Source organism: Toxorhynchites rutilus, chromosome 2, assembly GCF_029784135.1.
Source record: "Toxorhynchites rutilus septentrionalis strain SRP chromosome 2, ASM2978413v1, whole genome shotgun sequence".
In the NCBI taxonomy this organism is placed as follows: domain Eukaryota; kingdom Metazoa; phylum Arthropoda; class Insecta; order Diptera; family Culicidae; genus Toxorhynchites; species Toxorhynchites rutilus.
Window position 1 is genome coordinate 164,371,650 of NC_073745.1, and position 21,412 is coordinate 164,393,061.

The 21,412-nt window shown below is 43.9% G+C and overlaps 1 protein-coding gene across 1 annotated transcript; it reads right to left on the reverse strand.

Moving 5' to 3' along the window:
• Positions 1-394: 394 nt before the first annotated feature.
• LOC129767919 (1-phosphatidylinositol 4,5-bisphosphate phosphodiesterase gamma-1) lies at positions 395-21,181 on the reverse strand. The gene is made up of 14 exons (XM_055769198.1): positions 20,699-21,181; positions 20,428-20,629; positions 19,866-20,368; positions 18,221-18,921; positions 17,861-18,118; positions 17,678-17,792; positions 17,435-17,616; positions 2,429-2,612; positions 2,313-2,369; positions 2,014-2,251; positions 1,166-1,924; positions 963-1,102; positions 788-898; positions 395-733 (listed from the first exon to the last, which is right to left on the reverse strand). The coding sequence occupies exons 1-14, from the start codon at positions 20,843-20,845 to the stop codon at positions 701-703; spliced, it is 3,630 nt and encodes a 1,209-aa protein (XP_055625173.1). The 5' UTR covers positions 20,846-21,181; the 3' UTR covers positions 395-700.
• Positions 21,182-21,412: the final 231 nt, after the last annotated feature.

The following is a 21,412-nucleotide window of genomic DNA, read 5'->3' on the forward strand; positions in this document are numbered from 1 at the left end:
GCTTTGTTCAAATGTAACAAATTTCACAAACGGAAAAAATCTGTGCCAATCTGTACTTTTTGACGAAAATCTGTACTCTGTACCGTACAGAATCTGTACCAAAGATAACGAAAAAATCTGTACCATTCCAGCTAAATCTGTACGTGTGGCAACACTGGTAGTAGGTTGCAGGAGGTTTGTTGGCAGAGATGCTTATTAGTCAGCGTTAACTCGCACTGTCAGAGAATTATACGGATACATGTGGACCCGCTCGGTCGCTTGCAGATCAGCCCTTTGGACACCCCTGTCATTCAAGACCAAAAGCGTATTCAACCTTCGAAATGAATAAAAATAAAAATTATTGAATAAGTCTTATGAATATGAGAGATATAATAACTATGATAACTAGCATCCATAATAGCAATATATCATGTATATTTCATCCGTATTTTAACATTTCGTTAAACTTATCTACGATAACAACAATTAAATATAATCGACATACACAAAATTCCTTAGTTAATAAAAATATATGAATATTATCAAATATGGGAAAGTACAAATTAAACTAATTAGGCACTTTTCGACATCTGTTTGTATATTCCTCGGTGTATGAAATGCAATCTCAATAGTTAATACTTGTGATATGAAGTCTCAATCTTTGCAGGATTACACTAACGATGCACGTGTGGAAAATTCCATCGTAGAATTCATTGCATTTCTAGCTAAATGAATCCGTCCTATTGATTCCATTCTGTGTAACGAAGCAGTGTAAACGCAATTTATTCGAATTTCAGAAAATGGTTACCTGTTCGTTTATGCGGATGCTTATATGAACAAGAAGTGTGGCCAACTCCAGTTCTTCGCTATATTTGTTCTTTAAAGGAACGCTCCGGTATCCAGTACGAAGAGCATTGACCTATACGCGAATATAATATTTTATTGAACAATGCTTGAATCAGATATACAAATATGAAATTTACCGGAAATACAGCCTGCCCAATGAAGTTAGGCTCGCCGAACATATCTTCATCCTGAACCTCGAATCGAAGCATTGCAAAATAAGTATTAATAACTCTGAATTCGCAGATTTCGTTCCAAACCGGATTGAAGCCATTGTCAACTGAAAATAATTATGTTAGTACTCAAACATGGAAAAGTAATAATTTCTAAACTTATTACTCACCCACAGCCCTTGTCCGATGTTTTATTCCATTGTCAAATGTAGCTCCCAGAAGTTCAATTTCCACAAGTGGACTTGCTATATTTCTACCTCCTTTGCAGAGGTGTCTGGCACCTATGATTTTTATGATGATATTTTTTTCACTGACACCCACCAGTATGTTTGGATCGTTTGGATCGAACTCGTCACGCAGCATAAAGTTTGGTTTCAACATGTATCCACACGCTCCATTATCTCTGAATTTCGCTTGATTCAATTGCATGGGTTTATCAGGGGTTTGGAAGTTAAGAGCTATCATTTGAGATCCTGTATTCCACAGAGCTATCGGATTGTAGTTGGAAGAATCTAAACGTTGCCCCTTAGGATACACCCTGCTAATTTGATTACGATGATACCGCACAAACATTTTCGTGTCTTGTTGAAGGAAACATTTTTCGGCTTTGGTTTCCGGGAAGCTTGACATTTCATAGAATAACCATCCAGAGCTTTTGAACGGTACACTTCGACAGTATATGATCATGTCAGACATTTCTTTGGCCACCCGAGAATTTCTTTCCATTTTTCTGCGTTCATCTTCAAGCACGCTTGCGTTTTGGGCTGCCTCCTTGATGGAGTTCATCCATTCAATGGCAAGATCCTTGCTTTGCACTCCAACTTCGAACACATTCTGCATAGAGGGATTCTGAATGCGCAACACCCGTTCCAAATCAGCATGAGGACCATAGCTCATTTCCACGACTGCTCCATGAACATCGAGTGATCCTGATAGTTCGTTGGAATTTTAATAATGTGATGATAAATATAATTGCTGAGAAAAGCATCACAAACATATCCGAAAAATGTGATCTCACCTTTCTGTAGACTTCCTAGCATCAAGGAATCTCCCCCACTATCATCATTGTTATTGTCATTGACACTTATTTCTTGAACATAATTCGCCGGAAAGTAATGCTGTTTCTTACCACCGTAGTCACCCGTCCACCATAATTCATTGCTCTTCTTGTCAACATTCATGATGATCGCATGCTTGCAAAATGACAATTCATCGTCCCGCTGTGCTTTATAATCGTAGAGAGCTTTAACGGTAATCTACAAGCAAAGGCATAATAATGGTTCCTAAAAAGTTCCACCATCCATTCTGTCTAAATACCTTCTCAGTCATGCAGGATGGATCCATGTAACTGTAGGCACCGTTATCTTCGGGACCCTGAAATCAATTCTCCGGTGAACATTGTATGTTCAAAAACATTAAATGGTAATACTCACATTCATTGTGTTAATTCTTTTGAGCATATCCTTAGGTATTGGGTGAGTCAGCCTCACTTTCTTATACAAAGGATGCTTTGTGTAGAAATTGACAAGATCTATCAAACTCTCGAAATCCATTCCTCCAACACTGTACAAACGGCCTTCCACTTTTATGCGACAGTGCTTGATTTTCTTGTGTGCCCTGGAACATCAAATATTTCACTGTTAATTAGAATTTTGAAACAGATTACGGTCTTCACAGGAACCTATCCCTTTTTAGAAAGAGTGTATGTGTTTAAGACTATTTCTGCAAAGGTAATGGAACTAACGCGTTTATTTCGGACAATTCACTTTTTCTTAATTGCTGTTACAATGGGTATAGGCAAGCGGTATACGACAAGCATATTAACATCTCGTGAATTATAATAAAGTATAATTGACTAAAATTTGCTTCTGTTTTGAACTACACACTGGTTTTTTCGATAAGGAATATAAATTACATAGAAAAAAATGTACATGTCCTGGGTGTGAATAATAAAACGAATTAATCCATTATACGTATTGGTCATCACCAGCCACCATCTTCCCATCTTTCCGGCAATTTACGAATTCCGTCACGAAAGAAGCGTTCATCTTTTGAAGTTTGTTTGTCTAGATTTTAGCAGCTCATAGTGGATTACATCCTTTCGATCCCACCAAATACAGAGCATCACTTTGGCACCGTTGATATTTGGCTTCGGCGTTGATGTTCTTTTTGGACTGGCGTTTCCTACGATCTTTTGTGTTTTGGATAGTCGTAGTGAATCCATTTTTTCTTCCCAGTAATTCGCTCATCGATCAATTCCGTTCAAAAACAGCTTTTGACTATTGCAACGCAGGGCTCGTCCAACTTAACTCGGTCCACTCTAACGGTCACCTTCTCGATTTCTGCTTTGTCAGCCGAGAACTCTCTAATGACATACATAACCGTATCGAGTGCCCCTGCCCCTCTAGTAAAGGAATGCCAGCATCATTCACCTCTTAACCTGCTCAGAAATGAATACTCTACGCATTTGACGAATTCACACACAAACTTATTACCACAAACATATGATTACAACCGTGAAGTTGCCGGCCTAGAATAGCACTTCGGATCTTGGTCATTGTCACTGTCGTGAGAGGCGTCTTATCGGGCGACAACGCGCATGAGGGCGCGGAAAAGCCTATGGAGATAGCAAGGAGGAAATACCGTGTACAGCAGCAATTGAAGGAGTGCCAAGAACATCAGGATCGACTCCAGTAACATCCTGATGATGACAAACTGGTTATTTTATGAAAAACGGACATGATAAAGAAACGAGTGAGCTTTGACGCTTAAAGGCTGACAGTATTGCTATCCCGTTCCCTTAGTAAGGAAGGGTGGAACCTTTCGAAATTGACATGTGGGTTAATGGTGCGATTGCCCCCGTCCCGATAAAATCCTTTGCAGGCCTTCGGATACGTTCGATGCTCGTCTAGGCATAGGCACTAGGTACTAGGCTCAGATGTAACATTCCTGACTTGCGCTGATCCGGCTCTGAACACGGTCACCATGGAGGACCATGTCAACCATTGCATGGTCTCACTACTTGCATAGATAACCATGGGCTCACCAAAAGCGACTATGTACAATGGACGGAGATAGTGGCCCGATGTGGGGACCCAAAAGTATGGATTATTTCAGACAATCACATCAATGGAGAGGAGAATGCATTCGCGAAAAGCGGAAAATTGCAGAGGTCACCGGCTCGAGTGGTTGCAACGAGTGCCAGCAGTAAAAAACTACAAGGAGAGCAGCAAGTACTTCAGGAGGAACTTGTACCAAGTCAGGTGTTCACGTCCCAAGAAGGGTTCCAAGTTGGGAGGTGCAATATAAGCATTAGATCCGCCGTTATATCCGCTGAACGCGAACAGAAGGAGTAGAGGCTGCTGAGTAGGCACTGCTTGTGATCAAGGACAAACTGGAGACACCGAAGGGTTCTCTGAACCCGCAATCGGACAAGAGAAGGAGGGACACATCAGGAGAGGAAGAAGACCTGAAAAGAGCCAAGAGCGACAATCTGGGTAATACAAAGAAAGGTGAAAGCAGTAGGTGACGATCGTTGAAATGACAAAAAGGGTGACCTTGATGGTGTGCAGATATAAATCCGGTTGAGAAAGACGGGTGAGAAACAAACGGCCTCGACTCGACTCTCGAGAGACGCGGCGAACAAAATGGCGAAGAATGGCAGAGTGAAAGTGAGGTGGTCCATGTGTCCGTTGAAAGTTATCCCTCTGGTGACCAAGCAAATAGAGGACCCACGATCACAAAATTTGAAAGTACACTGGATTCTTTTTTTACGCGATAATTTCGAGCAAATCGCGTAATTTCGAGCAAATCGCATGAAAAAAAAATCGCGTAATTTCGAGCAAATCGCGTAAAAAAATAACGTAATTTTGAGCAAATCGCTCAAAGTAAAAACGCAAAAAAGTGTCCAAAAGCGCGGACGTAAGTGTGTGTTTTTTTTTTATAGAGGTGAGGAACGCTCTTCCAGCCTTATCTGGGAAGGGATAACCCAGACGTCGAGTGGAGATCGCACCCACAAAAACCAAGCCCTCTACTCGTAGCCTCATTCCCCCCGGGACCACATCTAGGCGACTACTTCAGGGGGCGGCTGTGCTCATGCACTTCACGAGTTTTCAACGCTAACTCTCGTGGGGGTACCCACCGATTTGATGATGCTCTCCTAGGCTCTCGCTCCGCCGAAACGACCTTCGCAATGTTCCTCTCTCAATCCACCAACAGGCATTGCCAGCATTTTCTTGACCCTGCTCTCCAGATTCCGCTTACCCGTCGAGACGTGTACCGATTAGGAATTGCCCTCCAGCTTGACGCGCAACCCGTCACAGTCACCCTCGCGGGGTTTCTCACCTGTCGAGACGTGAACCGATTAGGAAGCGCCCTCCAACTTGACGCGCGCCCCGTCACAGCCACCCTCGCAGGATTTCTCTTCCCAACGGAGCGCCAATTAGGCAGTGCCCTCCAACATAACGCGCACTCCGTCACAACGACTCTCGTGGGGTACTACACTTTGCAACAGCCCTCGCATTTGTTCCTCTTCTATGGTCAGGGGTTATTACTACGCTGGTCGGCCCTCCACTTCCGCTGTAGCTCGGACATGATGTGTATGATTACACTGTTCACAGCGTTCCAGGTGCCCTCGTCGCGACACATTTTCTCTACTATGTTCCCGGCATGAAGGGCAGGCAGCCCCTCGCGTCTTGCGGTGAACCTGGGACACACAAATACCACGTGTTCTGGTGTTTCCTCCACATCTTCACACTCCGGACAGAGTGGCGACGTTGCGTGCCCGAACCGGTGCAAATATTGAATGAAGCAGCCATGTCCAGACAGGAACTGTGTCAGATGAAAATTCACCTCCCCGTGCTTCCTGTTCAGCCAGGTCGATAGTACCGGTATGAGCCCATACGTCCACCTGCCTTTCTCCGCCGTGTCCCATTCCTGCTGCCACTTCAAGAGTGATTCTACTCTCGCTGTTTTCCGGATACCCCTGATTTCCTTTCGTCTGTAGCACTCTCTATCTTCCGCCAGAGTGATGCCAATAGGGATCATGCCGGCGATAACACAGACTGCCTCCAACGAGATCGTCCTATACGCGCTCGCAACTCGCATCGCCATGAGCCGAAACGTACGGTCCAGTTTTCTACGATTCCGGTGGGTTTCGAGAGCCGCCGACCAAGCTGGTGCTCCGTACCGCAGTATGGACGAGGATACAGCAGCCAGGAGACGCCTTTTGCAACTGCAAGGTCCTGCGTTATTCGGCATTATTCTCGCTATCGCGCTAATGGACTTCTCTGCTTTCTCGCAGACGTAGTCGACGTGGTTGTTGAAATTCAGCCGGCCGTCGATCATAACTCCCAAGTATTTCACCCTACGCTTAGAAGTTATCACGTGTTCCCCGACTGTGATTTCCGCTCGCTGCACGGCTTTGCAGTTACTCACCAACAATACTTCCGTTTTATTATGAGCAATCTGCAGTTTCGCTGCTTGCATCCAGTTCCCTACTGAGACGATGGACTCGGCAAGCATCTTCACCTCTTCGAGTGTCTCGCCTGCAACTGTGAGAGCGATATCATCCGCGAAGCCCACGATCTCCACGCCTTTGGGAAGCTTCAGATTCAGTACTCCGTTATACATTACGTTCCAGAGCGTTGGGCCCAGGATAGAGCCTTGTGGTACTCCGGCCGTTATATTCAACGTTGTCTGCCCCGTGCTCGTCTCGTAGACTAGGACGCGGTTCTGGAAGTAGCTTCCTAGAATTCTGCACAGGTACCCAGGAACCTTCATACGGTGTAGGGACTCGGCAATGGCTTCCCAGCTAGCGCTGTTGAAAGCATTCCTCACGTCGATCGTTACTATAGCACAATGTCGGTCGCCTCTCCGCTTTTGCTGTGACGCCTTCTCTGCCTTTTCAACCACTGTCCGGATAGCATCAACGGTGGACCTACCTTTCCGGAATCCAAACTGCATCTTTGACAGACCATGGTCACTCTCCGTACATTTCGTCAGTCTGTTGAGGATAATCCTTTCCAAGAGTTTCCCAAGAGTATCCAGCAGGCATATAGGCCTATAGGATGTTGGTACCCCCGGGGGCTTTCCTGGTTTTGGCAGCAACACTAACTTTTGGATCTTCCATTTCTTAGGAAAGTGACCATCATCCAGGCATTTCTGTAGCACTATCCTGAAAATGTCCGGGAACGCCTGAATCGCCGTTTTCAAGGCCGCGTTGGGGATTCCGTCGGGACCGGGCGCTTTGTTTACCTGCAGTCTCTTCGCCACTGCTACCAGTTCTTCACTGGAAACTTGAGAACGTTCGGTAGCTATTTCGGCGTACGGTGTCGGTGGCCATATCGTAGGATCATGCATCGGAAATAAACCCTCCACAATGACCTTCAGCTTCTCGGGACACGAGAAGCGTCACAGGTCCTCCGATCGGGCGTCACAGGTCCTCTGATCTTCGCCATCACGACTCGATACGCGTTGCCCCATGGGTTGGCATCTGCATCTCGGGACAGCTCCTTGAAACAGTTCGCTTTGCTCAGTGTAATTCCCCGTTTCAAGGCGGCTCTAGCTGCTCGGTACACCGTATTACGTTCCTCTCTATCAGCGCTATTTCGTGCTCTCTGAACGCGTCTTCTGGCTTGAAGACAGCTAGCGCGAAGGTTGCGAAGAGAGTCGTTCCACCAGTAAGCTGGGCGTCTTCCATTTTTTGGTACAACTTTCCTCGGCATGGTAGCGTCGCATGCTCTCACCAGTAGATCTGTCAACTTTTCTGCGTTCCAATCTGAAGCTCCGCTAGCTAGACGAAGTGCTTCGACGAAAAGGTCATTGTCGAAAGCATTCGTCTTCCACTTCCGCTCACCGCTTGTTGTCCTCCGAACTAGCACGTGGTTTCGTTTACCGATTCTGTACCGAATCGCCTGGTGATCACTGTGCGTATACGACTCGCACACTTTCCACTCCGTACTCGCCAACAGCGACGGACTGCAAAAAGTAACGTCAATGATGGATTCGCGCCCATCTTTCCGGAAAGTGCTGGTGGTACCTTCGTTCAGTAACGTTACTTCCAGCTTTGCTAGAGCTTCCAGTAGACTGTACCCTCTGATGTTGGTGCATCTACTTCCCCACTCCACCGCCCAGGCGTTGAAGTCGCCTCCAATGACGATCGGTGTTCTACCGATTAGTTCCTCGGTCATTGCGTCTAGCATCTGGTGGAATTGCTCAGTTGTCCATCTCGGGGGTGCGTAGCAACTACACATGAAGATTCCATTAATTTTGGCGATTACGAAACCTTCATGTGAACCTCCAACCACTTCCTGGATAGGATATCTGCCCATCACCTGTATTGCAGCAATCCCTAAGCTATCCGTCGCCCAGCTGCCATTATCACGGGGTACTCGGTCCGCTATGATTGCAACGTCGCATTTTGTCTCTGTTGTCGACTGCCACAACAGTTGCTGAGCTGTGTTGCAATGGTTCAGATTGATCTGAATTATCTCCGTTACTGCGATTCTGCTAACGCCTTCTTATACGAGGGACACTTGAAGCTTCCTGTCGCATGGTCGCTGCCGTTCTCTGGTTTGCAGAGCAGGCATTTCGGTTGCTTCGTGCAGTCTCTCGCAACATGCCCTTTCTCACCGCATCTCCTGCACAGTTCAGACCTGTCGGGGCCTGTGCAGCTTCTTGCCAGATGTCCAAAGCCCATGCACTGGAAGCATCTCTCCATCCGCTTGGCCACCCGGGGCACCATCTTCAGCGAGCAAACCGACCAGCCAACTTTTATTTCGGTCGTTTCTACCATCTTATTGGCTGCGACTGTTGAGAGCCGTATCGACGCCGTCTGCGTGCCACCATACGCCTTCCTCATACGGATCGTCATTGGTGTATTGTCCAGCTTACACTGTTCTATTAACTCGCGCCTTAACTCCTCGTCTGTCGTGATTTCGTCGAGATTTCTGCATTCGACCACTGATTCCTGGGATAGAGCCCTCACCTTCGCCTCCTCACCGAGCGACTTCGCAACCAGTTCCTTGAAGGCTGAACTTTTGACCGCCGGATCCGTCTTGAACTCGAAGAGCATCTCTCCTTTCTGGGTGCGCCTGGTTTTCACCACATTCTCTCCCAGTTCTTTCAACTTCGGATCGTCTCTCACTTTCCGCAGGAGTGATGCGTAAGTCACTCTTTCCTTCACCTCGACGATCAGAGCATCTCCCTTACTTCGCTCGCGTCTGGGCCTGGTTTTTTTTGTCTCCTGCACACCTTTCTTCTTTTCTTCTTCCTTCTTCCGTTTCTCCGTCTGTTTTTCGACAGTTCGCCATCCACTGCCTTCACCTTCCTTTTTGTTTCCCAGGTTGTCATTTTTAACCTTCTTCAGGTCTTCTTCATCCCCTGGGGTATCCCTCTTCCTTTTGTCCGATCGTGGGTTTCGTGGCGTCTTAGGCGTCTCCTGTATCTCGACGGACATCTTTTCCCTTGCTTCAGCGAGTGCTTTTTCAACAACCTCTGCTCGCGTGATCATCTCCTTCTGTTCGCGGTCAGCAGCCGTAACGGCGGATTTGATGCTTTTGACTAAATGTTTGATCTTAGTATGGACATTGTTTTTGTCCTTAATGAACTCGTAGAGCTCGTTCACTTTTTTCTTGACCTCCATCAAGCTTGACCTCCTTACCTTACCTTACCTCCTTACCTTACCGCTCCTTGCGAACACGCTCGCCTCTCCCGTTGGTGTGTCTTCATTACCGTCGTTTCGTCTGTTAAATTGTTCGATGGTATTCATGTCTGTTGGGTTCCAACTTCGGGCCGCTATCTCCGCTCGTTGTACATAGTCGCTATCAGTGATCCCATGGTTGTCTATGCAAGCAGTGAGGCCATGCAGGGGTTGACACGGTCCTTCATAGGGACCGTGTTCAGAGCCAGATCAGCGCAAGTCAGGAATGTGACATCTGACACCTAGTACCTAGTGCCTGAGCCTAGACGAGCATCGAATGTACCCGAAGACTTGCCAAGTTATTACCGGGACGGGGTCAATCGCACTATTAGCCTACACGCCGTTTCAGGAAGGTGTCACCCTTCCTTACTCAGGGAACAGGATAGTACGACTGTCAGCCTTTAGCGTCGTGTTGAAATCGTTTCCGTATCGTGTCCGTTTTCTATGTCGTAACCAGTATGTCGTAATCAGGATCTTACTGGCGTCAATCCTGATGTGCTTGGCACTCCTTTCGTGGCTCCTGTACACGGTATTTCCCCCGTGCAATCTCCAATAGGCTTTACCGCGCCCTTACTCGCGTTGTCACCCGATTAGTCGCCTCATACGACAGGGACAGGGACCAAGACCCGAAGTGCTATTCTAGGCCGGCAACTCCACGGCTCAAGGACGTAAGTGTGTGCGTGTATGTGTGTGTGTTTTGGTTTGTTGGTTGATTAATTGATTGGTAGTAGAGTAGAGAGTAGAGAGTATAGAGTAGAGAGTAGAGAGCAGAGAGCAGAGACGGTGAAAGTCCCAGACTGCCTGTGTAGAATACTGAGAAGCTACTTCGAGAACCGTGTGCTGGTGTACGAGACAAACACGGGCCAGGTGCAGATTAAAACTACGGCGGGAGTTCCGCAGGGCTCTATCCTTGGCCCATCGCTCTGGAACAGTATGTACGATGGTGTACTAAAACTGAATCTGCCCAGAGGTGTGGAGATCATTGGCTTCGCGGATGACATCGTTATTCTCGCGACAGGGGAATCTTTGGAACGGGTCGAAATGCTCGCGACCGAGTCGATAGACATGATCGGAAGGTGGATGCAAAGTGTGAAACTGCAGAGAGCCCACCACAAGACGGAAATGCTGATTGTCAGCAACCGCAGGGCGGTGCAACGTGCAGAAATCACAATTGGAGAGCACTCGATAACCTCGAAGCGAGACCTAAAATACCTGGGGGTGCAGATCGACGATCGACTGAACTTCAACAGTCACGTCGACTACGCTTGTAAAAAAGCAACGAAGGCAATCAATGCACTGACACGAATCATGCCCAACAACTTTGGCCCAAGCAGCAGCAAGAGGCACCTCTTGGCTAGTGTCTCCTCATCGACACTACGTTACGGTGGTCCAGCCTGGATCGCGGCGTTAGAAACTCAGCGGAACACGAAGAGGCTGAATAGTACGTACCGGCTCATGGCGATGCGAATCGCGAGTGCGTACAGAACCGTGTCAACAGAAGCGGTCTACGTCATAGCCAGGTTGGTCCCCATAGACATCATCTTGGCGGAGGACAGCGAGTGCTATAGGAGGAGGGGAACCAGAGGAATCCGGAAGCTAATGAGGGCGGAGTCGATGGCTAGGTGGCAGCAAGAGTGGAGTGCCGCGCAAAACGGCAGGTGGACACACAGGCTCATACCGACACTAATGAGCTGGGTGAACAGGAAACACGGAGAGGTAAATTTCCATCTAACGCAGTTTTTGTCTGGTCATGGCTGCTTCAGGCAGTATCTGCACCGGTTCGGACACGCAAGATCGCCTCTTTGTCCGGAGTGTGGAAATGTGGAGGAAACACCGGAACACATCGTATTCGAATGTCCCAGATTCACCACAGTGCGCGAGGGGCTGCCTACCCTTCATGCTGGGAACATCGTGGAGGAAATGTGTCGTGACGAGGGCACCTGGAACGCAGTAAACAGTGCAATCGTACATATCATGTCCGAGCTACAGCGGAAGTGGAGGACCGACCAGCATGCGGATAACGCCTGACCATAAGAGATGAATAATCGAGACGGCTGTAGTACCGGATAGTCAGCACAACCCCCCTCCCCTCCCGAGAGCCGCCGTGACGGAGTGCGCGTCATGTTGGAGGGCACTACCTAATCGGCGCTCCGCTGGGAAGAGAAATCCTGCGAGGGTGATTGTGACGGGGCGCGCGTCAAGTTGGAGGGCGCTTCCTAATCGGTGCACGTCTCGACAGGTGAGAAATCCCGCGAGGGTGACTGTGACGGGTTGCGCGTCAAGTTGGAGGGCAATTCCTAATCGGTACACGTCTCGACGGGTAAATGGATGCCTGCGAAGAGGACATAAGCGCAGTGGAATGAAAAGCGAATAGAGAGAAAAAATGTTGAGAAAAAGGGAAGGACAACGCTAGTCAGCGTTGAAAACTCAAAGAGTGCATGAGCACAGCCGCCCCCTGAAGTAGTCGCCTAGATGTGGTCCCAGGGGGAATAAGGCAACGAGTAGAGGGCTTGGTTTTTGTGGGTGCGATCCCCACTCGACGTCTGGGTTAACCCTTCCCAGATAAGGCTGGTAGAGCGTTCCTCACCTCTATATAAAAAATAAAAAAAAAAAAAGAGAGAGCAGAGACGGTAGAGAGCAGAGAGAGTAGAGAGCAGAGAGAGTAGAGAGAGTAGAGAGCAGAGAGAGTAGAGAGCAGAGAGAGTAGAGAGTAGAGAGCAGAGAGAGTAGTGAGCAGAGAGAGTAGAGAGTAGAGAGTAGAGAGCAGAGAGAGTAGAGAGTAGAGAGTAGAGAGTAGAGAGTAGAGAGTAGAGAGTAGAGAGTAGAGAGTAGAGAGTAGAGAGTAGAGAGTAGAGAGTAGAGAGTAGAGAGCAGAGAAAGTAGAGAGAGAGTAGAGAGCAGAGAGAGTAGAGAGCAGAGAGAGTAGAGAACAGAGAGAGTAGAGAACAGAGAGAGTAGAGAGCAGAGAGAATAGAGAACAGAGAGAGTCGAGAGCAGAGAGAGTAGAGAACAGAGAGAGTAGGAAGCAGAGAGAGTAGAGAACAGAGAGAGTAGAGAGCAGAGAGAGTAGAGAGCAGAGAGAGTAGAGAGTAAAGAGAGTAGAGAGCAGAGAGAGTAGAGAACAGAGAGAGTAGAGAGCAGAGAAAGTAGAGAGTAGAGAGAGTAGAGAGCAGAGAGAGTAGAGAGCAGAGAGAGTAGAGTGCAGAGAGAGTAGAGAGTAGAGAGTAGAGAGAGTAGAGAGAGTAGAGAGAGAGTAGAGAGCAGAGAGAGTAGAGAGCAGAGAGAGTAGAGAGCAGAGAGAGTAGAGAGCATAGAGAGTAGAGAGCAGAGAGAGTAGAGAGAGTAGAGAGCAGAGAGAGAAGAGAACAGAGAGAGTAGAGAGCAGAGAGAGTTGAGAGCAGAGAGAGTAGAGAGCAGAGAGAGTAGAGAACAGAGAGAATAGAGAACAGAGAGAGTAGAGAGCAGAGAGAGTAGAGAACAGAGAGAGCAGAGAGCAGAGAGAGTAGGAAGCAGAGAGAGTAGAGAACAGAGAGAGTAGAGAGCAGAGAGAGTAGAGAGCAGAGAAAGTAGAGAGCAAAGAGAGTAGAGAGCAGAGAGAGTAGAGAGAGTAGAGAACAGAGAGAGTAGAGAGAGTAGAGAGCAGAGAGAGTAGAGAGCAGAGAGAGTAGAGAGTAGAGAGCAGAGAGAGTAGTGAGCAGAGAGAGTAGAGAGTAGAGAGTAGAGAGCAGAGAGAGTAGAGAGTAGAGAGTAGAGGGTAGAGAGTAGAGAGTAGAGAGTAGAGAGTAGAGAGTAGAGAGCAGATAAAGTAGAGAGAGAGTAGAGAGCAGAGAGAGTAGAGAGCAGAGAGAGTAGAGAACAGAGAGAGTAGAGAACAGAGAGAGTAGAGAGCAGAGAGAATAGAGAACAGAGAGAGTCGAGAGCAGAGAGAGTAGAGAACAGAGAGAGTAGGAAGCAGAGAGAGTAGAGAACAGAGAGAGTAGAGAGCAGAGAGAGTAGAGAGCAGAGAGAGTAGAGAGCAGAGAGAGTAGAGAGTAAAGAGAGTAGAGAGCAGAGAGAGTAGAGAACAGAGAGAGTAGAGAGCAGAGAAAGTAGAGAGTAGAGAGAGTAGAGAGCAGAGAGAGTAGAGAGCAGAGAGAGTAGAGTGCAGAGAGAGTAGAGAGTAGAGAGTAGAGAGAGTAGAGAGAGTAGAGAGAGTAGAGAGAGAGTAGAGAGCAGAGAGAGTAGAGAGCAGAGAGAGTAGAGAGCAGAGAGAGTAGAGAGCATAGAGAGTAGAGAGCAGAGAGAGTAGAGAGAGTAGAGAGCAGAGAGAGTAGAGAACAGAGAGAGTAGAGAGCAGAGAGAGTTGAGAGCAGAGAGAGTAGAGAGCAGAGAGAGTAGAGAACAGAGAGAATAGAGAACAGAGAGAGTAGAGAGCAGAGAGAGTAGAGAACAGAGAGAGCAGAGAGCAGAGAGAGTAGGAAGCAGAGAGAGTAGAGAACAGAGAGAGTAGAGAGCAGAGAGAGTAGAGAGCAGAGAAAGTAGAGAGCAAAGAGAGTAGAGAGCAGAGAGAGTAGAGAGAGTAGAGAACAGAGAGTAGAGAGCAGAGAGAGTAGAGAGCAGAGAGAGTAGAGAACAGAGAGTAGAGAGCAGAGAGAGTAGAGAGCAGAGAGAGTAGAGAGCAGAGAGAGTAGAGAGCAGAGAGTGTAGAGAACAGAGAGGAGAGTAGAGAACAGAGAGAGTAGAGACCCACCCACAAATTAAAGGTCAAAGAATGAAAAGTAGGAAATTGTTAAAATTTTCATAAAAAGTGTCTATTTTTTTTTAGATATGCTGTAAAAAAATATTAAAAAAATTAAAATAATTTTTATTCAAAAACGTATTTTTATAAATTCTCAGGAAAATAATCTAAATAGAATATATAATTACCAACCTCAAGAGATTGGCACAATTTTCTCATGATTTTTCAAAAAAAGAAATACAACTGATCTCAATTTTGTTTGAAGTTTGTAGTGTATTCGTCGAAGTCTTATTAAAATATGAACTTTTGACGAAGATGTCAACATTCTATCTTTTAAAGCTTCCGGAATATATATTATTTTCGCATGGAGAGTTCTGAAAAAATAATGTATTACTCGTAACATTTTTGTTTGCGAATTCTCACGATTGACATGTTCTTGATTCGTTTTAAATAGAAAAAAGCTTACAGAACACGTCAATCGCGATAATTTGCACACAAAAAATGTTACAATGTAAGTTGGAAAGTTTTCAAAGAAAACATGAAGAATGTTATATTGGGGAAAACCTTTCCCTTTAGTAGTACTCTCTCTGCTCTCTACTCTCACTGCTCTTTACTCTCCCTGTTCTCTACTCTCTCTGCTCTCTACTCTCTCTGCTCTCTACTCTCTCTGCTCACTACTCTTTGCTCTCTACTCTCTACTCTCTCTGCTCTCTACTCTCTCTGCTCTCTACTCTCTCTGCTCTCTACTCTCTCTGCTCTCTACTCTCTCTGCTCTCTACTCTCTCTGCTCTCTACTCTCTCTGCTCTCTACTCTCTCTGCTCTCTACTCTCTCTGCTCTCTACTCTCGCTACTCTCTACTCTCTCTGCTCTCTACTCTCTCTGCTCTCTACTCTCTACTCTCTCTGCTCTCTACTCTCTCTGCTCTCTACTCTCTCTGCTCTCTACTCTCTTTGCTCTCTACTCTCTACTCTCTACTCTCTCTACTCTCTACTCTCTCTGCTCTTTACTCTCTACTCTCTCTACTCTCTTACAAGAATTTGCGGGCGCGCAAAATAAAATCGCGTAATTTTGAGAAAATCACGTAAAAAAAGTCGCGTAAAATAAAATCAAGCAAAAAAAATCGCGTGAAAAAAGAATACTACTGAAGTGTACTGACCATTGGCCATGGATCTCAAAGAACTGTGGAGGTTAAGGGAGATCCCAAGAATTGCGCGATTATCCGATAATTGTCTCGCATATTCGTATGAAACATAATTCTCTTACTTTTGAATATATCCTACGACTTTGATTCGTTTATAAATCCATTGTCGAGTTACTCCTAATTACTATGGAAGCTCTGTTTGTGTTTGACACGAATCTTGATCGAATAATGGGTCTGATCACGAACATCACTGCCACGCACGCTTTCACGTCACTCACACTTCACTTAATCTTTTTGTGTCTATCATTGTCACAGACAGTTGCGTGTAAAAATAAACTCCGTGAAGTGAAAGAGTTCATTCCCGTTTATAAGAGACATGTCAGTTGCATAATTTCGGGCGTTTCAAGGTTATGTCGATTGCATAATTTCGGACGTTTGAGCGTTATGTAGGTAAAATTAAAACAGTGTATAAGATAATATTCTATTTAATTAAGCGTATGTTTTAGAATGACAAGTTTGCGATTATACCCCAATGATTCGGTATTTCAATGTCAACTATTCTGGCTCAACCCATGATTTATTTGTTTGGTGTGTTAGTTTGCTGAATAAAACGCTGGTTCAAAGATGAGGAAGAATACTTGGTTGTTCGTGAATAAAATCTATCATGTATCACTTTTTTAATATTCTTTCATTCATTCAAAGGATGTCTTCAAAACAATATCGTGGAAAATATTTATTACGTAAAAAGGAAAAATAATAATGGCCTTATTCTTTATATCGTGCGAATGTTTGAATCACAAAAACCTACTCTACAATGTTAGAAAAACTTCACGGTTATTATTCAATACTCAAAATATCAACCATTGATTTGTTTTACATAATCAATCATAATGATCATGCTTTATAATGAGAGATGACGAATTGTTGTTTCTCTACACTGTTACAACGTGTTTGGGCCAATGGCCTCAATTTACATTTATGGTATTGCATCTTTTTGTTAGTCTACTCATAAAAATGGAAATAAATTGCTATTCATTTAGGACAATCGGAAGTGGAGTTACTTACCTTTTGCCATGTTTCAATGGGCCTGCGGGAGCTACATTATTAGTTCTTAATTACTCCTCATATCGCAGTAACCGAGTTCCAAAAAACAAATTTTCGTCCTCTGGACATTGGACAGCGGGTAAATTGCTATTTGTTTATCTTTTCTTTCCAAGACAAGATTCAAAATGTTAGCAAAAAAGCTAACTAAATATGAAATTAAACTTACTCCATTCCGCGTGATTAGCTTTCACCATCTAAAACACAAGTGACAAAAATGTACCTGTTTTTCTACGTGACATGACAGTATCGTGGTATTCATAATAACACAGAGTTCATCAAAGTTGTCACGACGGATTAACTATTCCGGGTTCTACACAAACGGCGGCAGCCGTAATAAGGTTGTATACAATTCACTTCGTTTTCACCGTGAAGGAACGTTCATGATCAGCGCCAATGTCTCTAATTCTTCGCTCTCAAACTTTTTCGGTCGACCCGAATCATTCCCTACAATGTCTATCCAGTGGTACAGAGTTACCATAAACTTCCACAAGCATTCGATCTCTTCCAATGGAAACAGAAAATCAAAACTTCCCGCAAATGTTGCTTATTTACAACGCAAAATTTAACTTGTTGTGCAAAGATTTGTGAACGACATTTGGTTGACAAATGTCGACACTTCACGACTCAGCAAAAATCAGCTGTCGCCGTCGGCTATTTATAGTACCTGGGGCACTCGTGTGGAAACAGAACGAATAAAGTCGTACACTCAATAAATATAAAAAATAAAATGAATTGTAAGCAGAATCAGTAAAAATTGTCCATTCTAACGCCATACCTGAATGAAATCACAAATGCATTCGGTCCTTTATCACTGGGCCTGACTAGGAATGCTCCATCGTTATACATTTGGTGTAATATAATTTCAGATTGTTCCCGAGTTGTATTCTGGTGGTACCAATCTTTAGTCTCATGTTTATTTGGTTGCGGAACCGGTTCCCTTAAGGTGATATAAAATTCCTGAAAAGATATATGTATGTCACTGGCAATATATTTCTCAATCTATAGAATAAACACTTACTGAGCTTCTCAGCGGATTCTGGCGATAATAAATAATTAAACAATATAAACTGTCGAACAAATTGTTCTCCATCAAATAGTATTTGGTAACACCCTTTTCCTGTTTAAGTTTGATCCTACGCCAAAGATGAATAAAACGAGAGTTATAGTTATCACTGATAACATAGGCTATAAAAAAGCACACCTGCAATGATTGGGTTTTCCTTGACGCCAAAAAGACAGACAATAATCTCCTACAAATGTCACACTTTCACGCACCAAAAATGTTCCATCACCAAGAAGTGCATACTGGCGTAGAAGACTTTCGGCTTCCTCGCGGCCACCGGACAACTTGCCATGAAACCAATTCTCACCGAAATGCAATTCGTCATTGGTGACGCTCTCCTTCGGTCTTGAGAAACTGGTCTCGAGATCATCGTCACGCACATCTTCTCGTTCAGTTCTGTGATTTTCAACAACATGAATGTGAATCATACGCATAGCCAATTTATAACACTTTTATAACATCAATCAAACTCCAAAACTCTAGTTCTCTAGTACTTACCTCTGACTATCGGTGTAAAAAAGTTTATGTTGCGTCAGAACAAAAAAGTGTGGATTCCAAACTTTGTCCACAGGATCTTCCAAGAAAAGTATCCCATTTTTCACCGTATTCCTTATGTCGAGTTCATTTTCATCGGCACGTATCAATGCTCCATCATTGGGAATTACTCCATCCTCCGATTTTGTTCCATTTTCTGGCAGTTTTTTGTGCTTAAGAATTATCTTTCTTCTAAGCTGATGCGGCGAAGGTAACTGTATTTCGTTTTTCTCAATTTGTTGCGTAAGCAACATATCACCGAATACTTCTTGCATCGCTGTGGCCATTTTGCGCTGTTGAGCTAGAGAGCAATTCTGTTCGATTGATAAAATAACTGGATATTCAGATGTTACGAAAGCATGCTCTTTAATAGTTTTAATGGCATCCTTGAATTTTATTTTCGTTGTAAATGTGTGTCCATGGAAAATCAATGGCATATTATCGGGACCGTCCCAGCAGTCCAATTCAATACAACGACATCCCATACGCAATGCTCGTGCGTATGCCTCCACTGAGGATTCACTGGAAAACTGATCGCCAGTTAGGTAGGTGTTATGAGATGATGATATCCAATAATGAGAAAGTGGCTGATTCATATCCTGATACACAGCGTCACATTCTTTGTCCCAAATTTCGTTTTGCCGCGAAAATAAGAAATCAACGAACTGAAAAATAGGACAAATAGTTACGTATTAATCATACAGACCATTCAAATTCTTCATGCGTGGCTGTTTTGTTGATTACTCAAAAGAAAGGTCATTTACTACACTTTAAAAGAAAAATATCGACGAAACATTCCGATTTGGTTTTTATAAATCTCGAACTTGGCTGTCCCGACTTAAAATGCGTCCATTTCAAATGGCTATAACTTTCCTACCCATTGGTTATTTTCTATTGAAATCTAGGCTAAAATTAGTTCAACAGTTCCCAACACTTCATTTTAAAAACTTTTTTGCTGAAAATCAATGTTATAAATAATTCAATAATAATAACCCCGATATTCTGTCCATATAACAAGATTTAGAAGTATCGAAACAACATTGATGTTCAGTAATTTAGTTTTTTAAAATGATGTGTTCGGAATTTCCATTGTTGCGTGGCCATGCAGCCATGGAGTTCGATCCACGGTCGAATAAAGATCGATTCATCCATACAACTGCTCTGCTCTGCAAGAAACATCGGGCTGCTGTTCTATTAATAATACAACAATGATCATATCAACTGTCTCCGCTGTCTGGTGGTCTCACTGGATAATGGAAGAACAGAAGGAATACTCTTACGCCTAAATGACTACTGTGTAATGTGCTATTTGTGGGTTTGATTAAACATGTACACGATTAAATTCGACTCTGTTACAGCTAAAAAGTTACGCGCTTATTTGGAATCCAAATTTCACAATTGGGATATAAAAAAACACATCAAACATCCTGATCTTTCTCATCGTGCCTACAGCTCGAAAACGTCGTGTTTTAAATCAGCACAACGAACGCTTGACCATCGATCGGGAGGTAACAAGTGGTCGAAATGGATTTTCGTGTAGTGTAAAGGTTCATAAGCGCGTAACTCAAAATAAATAAATAATACGTAAGTACCTTTTTTTCATACATACCTCTTGTATTTTAAGATAAGGCTCTTGGACGTCTCTGACTGGATCTTGCACATACTCCCGAATGAAATTTGAAACTGCATCATCGTCGTTGCCCAATTGGTCATTTTGTACGTCAATTAAAAATTTTTGAAATTCCTTCAAGGTAACGATCTGACCGTTTTTCGAGTACGCTATTGAACCGTCGAAATAATCCTTTATAACATTCGTGGAGATCATAAGTTTTTGATAAAGTCGAGTAAAATCGTCGAATCCAAGTTCACTGCGTTTTCGAGAATCGACATCGTTGAAAATTTCATTCAACTTGGCTGTTGTTATTTTACAGTTTACTTTTGGTAAGAAACACTTCACTTCTTTGAGAGTCACTGTCTCACGGGAATTTTCCATTGCATAAAATTCTTTCCTCAGCCATCGCTCAACCTGCAACCAGTACGGGGCGTTGTTTGTATCTGCAACCATGTATTTGAGACCTTTGATCCACATGTCGCATTCTTTTTCGGAAAGAGCTGGAAATTGACCCCATTATTTGTAATACTTAATATTTAATAATATACTTCAACCCTACCAACCACTGAAAGTGAACGTAACTTAAATTCACTTCCATAGAGCACAACAAAACATTTTCGAATTTCAACTTTCTTGGTTTCCTCTGGCCACTTTTCAAAATCCTTAGAACCTTTTCCCAAGCGAATTTCTTTTACTTCGCGTAGCTCGAGCGCCCCTTCAAAATTTGCGCGATTGTTTTGTGAAGGCGATGACCACGTTATCTGAAATTTAAAATATAATTCAATGCAAGATACATGTACATAGAATATCAAAATAGGACATTTACTTACTTGCCGTGTTTCCCTTCGAAGCATCAATGTTTTCTTTTCTGGTTTACGCCGGGGGTAGAACTTTTGGATTAACGTGCCACGTTCCAGCCTGCAGATAATCTGTTCCATTTCGCCTAACCCCGTTAAGCTAACACTTGAGAAACTCATTGATATACGATAATATTATTCACCAACAAACTATTCACTTGTGTATACACGTTTGTCTGGATTCATATGCAACGATTCAGCTATGAACAAATAACTGTAGATTCTGCTTTTATCGTAAACTAGCGTAAATATTTTCGTGTGTGAAAGACGAAAATGTTATCTTCGAATTGTAGGAAATTGGTATACAAAAACAACACATGAAAACTTCATTCACAGTTCGGAGAAAACAACAGCACAATTACGTGGATTGTATTTAGTCACTGACTTCATTCCCATGATAATTGAAGCAAAATTTTTAAAAATATGTTAGATGCATAAGAAGGCACTTCTCGTTGTTTTGAGTGAAATTTTAAAAAAAACATAGAAGCAGAAGGCCAGAGATGCCAGATTTTTTAATTATTCGAAGTGTCTGTGAAAAAAGATTCAACATGTCTGTCACAGTATGTAATGTCTGTAAATTAAACCAAATGAAACTGGAACATTCAGCAAACAATATTTTCAGATACAATTTTTGTAAAAGATTATTTCACCAGATTTCCATTCACATTGAACACTAATTTGATACGG